The 4,511-nt window shown below is 42.1% G+C and overlaps 1 protein-coding gene across 1 annotated transcript; it reads left to right on the top strand.

Moving 5' to 3' along the window:
- Positions 1–215: 215 nt before the first annotated feature.
- On the top strand, positions 216–3,072 carry LOC109929152 (mastermind-like protein 2). The gene is made up of 2 exons (XM_020528951.2): positions 216–328; positions 1,674–3,072. The coding sequence occupies exons 1-2, from the start codon at positions 216–218 to the stop codon at positions 2,746–2,748; spliced, it is 1,188 nt and encodes a 395-aa protein (XP_020384540.2). The 3' UTR covers positions 2,749–3,072.
- The last annotated feature ends 1,439 nt before the right edge of the window (positions 3,073–4,511 follow it).

The following is a 4,511-nucleotide window of genomic DNA, read 5'->3' as shown; positions in this document are numbered from 1 at the left end:
GGTGGTGTCCAGGAGGAGGGGGTGTGTTGGAAGCGGGAGAAGGGGTCAGTAGAGGGAGGGTTAGGTTCACGGTTGAAGAAGTAAGCGCGGAGGTGGCGGAAAAACTGCTCTTTGTCCAAGTGTGAGCGGTATTCGTTGATCTGTGGGTGGAGGGGGACAAAGGTGAGCTGTTGTGATTGATGTGGTCCTCAAGGCTGGGCAGTTTGCTGCGAACGATGGTCTGTTTAAGATTTGGCGGTTTTGAAGGCGAGGAGTGGAAGTATGGGGAAGATCTTGGTGAGGTGCTCATCGTCATCGATAATGTATTGAAACCAGCGAAGAACATGATGTAGTTTCTCCACTCCTGGGAAGTACTGGATGACGAAGGGTACCTACCCTATCGGACGTATCCCGTGTATGTCTTCTGAGGGGGTCATTACAGTTTTTCGCTGTGGCACATTGAACTGGCAATCCATGAGCTCAGCATCGTATCCTGTTCCTTTGAGGGCGTGCTTCAACACCTTCAGCATTCCTCCTCATATGAACAGATTCGGTGTATGCGTAGGGCTTGTCCATAGCGGGTAGCTGTTTTAATATGTTTCAGGTAGAAGCTGGAGAAGTGCAGCATTGTGAGGTTATCCATGGGCTCACGGTAGAGCGAGCTACTGAGGTGTCTGTTCCTGATAGAGATGCATGTGTCCAAGAATGAGACTGATTCTGAAGAGTAATCCATGGTAGGTCTGATAGTGGGGTTTTGCTGACTTCGCTATGTAGTTGTTTCAGTGATTCCTCGCATTGTCTGACCTAAAATGTCACCTCTTCTTTACACTGATAAAACCTTTGGTTCTCTCAGGACAGTGACTTGAAAGAAATTTGGGGATTTACATATACATTTTAATCAATAAAACCTTCTAACTGATTAAAGATTTAACAGCATCTTAGCTTTGTTTAGTACATCCTCATCATTGGTAAGAGCCCTTGATCTTTTAGTTATAAATTGTGTCTGATACTACCTCTCTCACTAACAACTGAAGACGGACTAAGGCTCCTAAAGCTTGTGTTTTCAAATAAACCTGTGGGACTATAACCTGGAGTCATGTGATTTCTGACCTTGTCCACCCCAGTCCAATACCAGCACCTCCACAACATTGCCAGTAAGGCCCACATTCTGTGAACAAATAATACAAAAGCCACATCTTGTAATCAGAGCCTGAAGTAGTATCTACCATCAATCAGTACTGCAGGCAGAGTATATTGCAGACTCTACCTCAGGAAAATACGCTTGGTAACTTTATTTTGCTTGCTAACTGTAGCTGTGTATGCAAATAATGAACAGATACATTTCAACATCAGGTGTCAACCTTGGTTCAGTGTTAAAGCCAATATGTTTCCCTCAACAAACAAATTTCTAAACAAAACAGTCATTATCACTTCGTTTGTCAGAGCCTCTTGTATGCAGATTGATGATTGAGTTCTGTAAATAAAACAGAGGCTATACTTCAGATATAATTCATTGGCTGTAAAGTGCTTTGGGACATCCTGAGGTTGTGAAATACTCTCTGTAAATGCAAATTTGTTTTTCTCAACGCATTTCAGCAAGGAAAAAAGAATGTTTGCAAAGTAGCTCTTTCAAAAAGGTGTTCTAATTGCCCAGGATTGTTAGTTGCTTTATCTTCAAGCCAGCACTTATGAAGGATTGTGCAAAAACAAGATTTAATTCCTTTTCTCATTTCCTTTATAGCTGTGGCACAGTCTTTGCCCACAAATTCTGGGCAGCCTTTGCCAACGCCACCATCTGCTACTCACTGTGGTATGAGGCTGAACTCTGGGCTTTTGCAAGTGACATCTCAGAACAGCCTTGGACCTGGGGTTCCTGCAGTGACAGCCAGTCAGAGTGACCGGACTATGGGAATGTACCCGAGTAATCCCAGCAACCAACAAAACATGTACATACCATCATCTGGCATCAACATGCCTCTCCGTCCAAGTCAAAATGCTTTGGGAATGAGGTCAACCAGCCAGGCAGTGCCAAGCCAGGCTATAATTCGCCAAAGGACAGCAGTCTCGGGGTTTACTGGCTCTGTACCAAACCCTGCTGTACCTCCCCAACACATCAGACAATCCATAAACCAGGCAGGAGCCAGTATTCCTGTCCAAGGAATCTCAAATTCATTGGCCACTTCAGGCATGGCTTCTCAACTGTGGCCACAGCAAAGGATTCCAGCAATGCAAAATCAGACCAAAATGGATGGCAGCATGCAACAATTCTCAAATAGCCCATTGTTCTCCAAACAGACCATGAGGTCAAATTTGCAACCATTTCCTCATCAAACCATTGCACCACCAAACCAGATAGCACCGGGAGGACAGATGAGGCCACTACAACAACTGAACCCAGCTCAGTCTGGACAAAGCTTGGTTTCCATGAGTGGTCCGTCACCAAGGCATAATCAACCCAGGCTATCCTCAGCAGCTATGGCTGGCATGAAATCTGTACCACAAGGAATCACCAATTTGAGCCAGACCCATCCTGTGCCAGGTCTTGCTCCAACCAGCTACCCTTCCACCGGCCAGTCATCTGGATCCTTCAACCGTATGAACCCCACCACCGAGGTATCTTCCTTTGACTTTCTTCAGCACAATAACAGCAATACCTTGGGTGGAGCTCGGAGTGAATCTGACTTCATTGAGTCTATTATGAAGAGCAGTAGTAGTAATGATGACTGGATAAATGACTTAACTCTCGACGACTTTCTGGGGCAGCATTAAAGTCTGGCTGATGGGTATAATTATCTGACCTCCAGGCTGTTGTACATAGAAAGCGCCCATCTGCACATCGTGGCATTGGACTAAAGACTTTTGAGCATGTGTGTAGGTGTGGACACTGTAACTTTCCAGATACTAGCAGGTGTAAGTCACTGGATATACCTAGTGTACTGCCTGCAACACTGAGTTTTAAAGTGGCAATACATAAATTAATGTATTTGTTCAAAATATTCTGTAAATTATGTTTTCCTAATAAATATTGTACGTCAGGAAGGAGTAATTATACTTTGTTGGATCATTTGTCAATAAAATGCAGTATAGGCAAAATCATTGTTTTTATATTAGCAAAATTTGTTTATTTTTATTTGGTATAAAATATGCAGACTACATTGTTCAATCAGTAATACTATGTATTACAATTTTAAAATACAAGTTGTGTTTTTGACATGACATAGGCAGTGCAGTCTTGTGTTGTACAGGTGATTTATTCCTGATTCCATAGCTCTTCATTCACCATCAATCCCATTTTGATTTAAATATGTTACCACAGTGAACATTCAACTGATGGAATGGCTGTCAATATAAAATTGCTTTCTTTGTAATCCGTCAGCTCGTGTTGACACTTTGTACATTTTAGATGTGCATTCTACCAAGATATTATGAACTTCATAATGTGTTTGTTGCTGAAACCTTTTGTGATCTTGTGTTTTATTAGTTACATGTATTTTTTTCTCACTGCCATGAATGTGTTTCTTTTATTTTTAATTTAATACCATCTTGGAGCACAAATAGTATGACAAGTTTTTGCTTCATATCATAATAAACTTGCCTTGTGCCAAGACTGCATTATGGATGACTACCATACTTCAAGCATCAATTTTAATGGTAGCTTTCTCAATGCTATTGCCATATATTCAACATCAACCACTTCGGCAGTAGAATTTTGAAGATTCAGTCATCTGTCCAAACTCCAAGGCCGGATGCTGTCATTTAACATAGTATCCAGTTTCTTTCATGTTTCTACTGCTTAAAATTTGTGCAACTCAATTATGATTCAGGCACCAGTAGACATTAATTTCAGCTATTCCACTCCTCAATTGTAAAAATATGAGAGGAATACCGTGCCTTGCCTTTCTGAATAAAAAAAATCTGCTCAACAGATCGATGAAGAGGGCCATATTGATGATGGTAGGCAGACCCTTGCATATATGCTAAAAAATTTTAAAACTGCCTTAAAATTCAAGTAGTATTTAATTGCGAAGAGGGTTTCTGCCTCTACCATTCTTACAGGCAGTGAGTTCCAGATTCCAACTACCCTCTGTGTTGGGTGAGGGTAACTTTTTTCTCACAGCTCCCCTACACTCTCTCCCCTTTACCTTAAATCTATGCCCCCTTAGTTATTGATGCATTCATCAAGGAGAAATGCTTCCTCCTGGTGCCCCTCATAATTTTATACATTTCAATCCCTTTCAATCTCCTCTGCTGTAAGGAAACCAACCCCAGTCTGTCCAATCTCCCTCCATAACTGAAACTCCCCAGTTCAGCCAACAGCCTGGTAAATCCCCTCTGCATCCTCTCCAGTGCTATCACATCCCCCCTATAGTGTGGATTCCAGAGCATAGAACTGTACCGCACATGAATGGGCCCTTCGGCCTACGATGCTGTGGAAAACATAATGCCAAATTAAACTAATCCCTTCTGCCTCCATCACCACCCCGGCAGTGCATTCCAGACTCATAGCACTGTTATTTTAAAAAAAAAAATCT

The sequence above is a fragment of the Rhincodon typus genome, unplaced genomic scaffold (assembly GCF_021869965.1).
Source record: "Rhincodon typus isolate 14 unplaced genomic scaffold, sRhiTyp1.1 hic_rhity00016597, whole genome shotgun sequence".
Lineage (NCBI taxonomy): Eukaryota > Metazoa > Chordata > Chondrichthyes > Orectolobiformes > Rhincodontidae > Rhincodon > Rhincodon typus.
The sequence above is the reverse complement of the archived record's forward strand: the minus strand, read 5'-3'. Positions and strand labels throughout refer to the sequence as shown.

Excerpts from the sequence above, each read along its gene's own strand:
- LOC109929152 (XM_020528951.2), top strand. The coding sequence starts at position 216 with ATGGTCTGTTTAAGATTTGGCGGTTTTGAAGGCGAGGAGTGGAAGTAT. Across the intron at positions 329-1,673 it reads AAACCAGCGAAGAACATGAT|GATTGTGCAAAAACAAGATT; the intron begins GTAGTTTCTCCA and ends GCACTTATGAAG.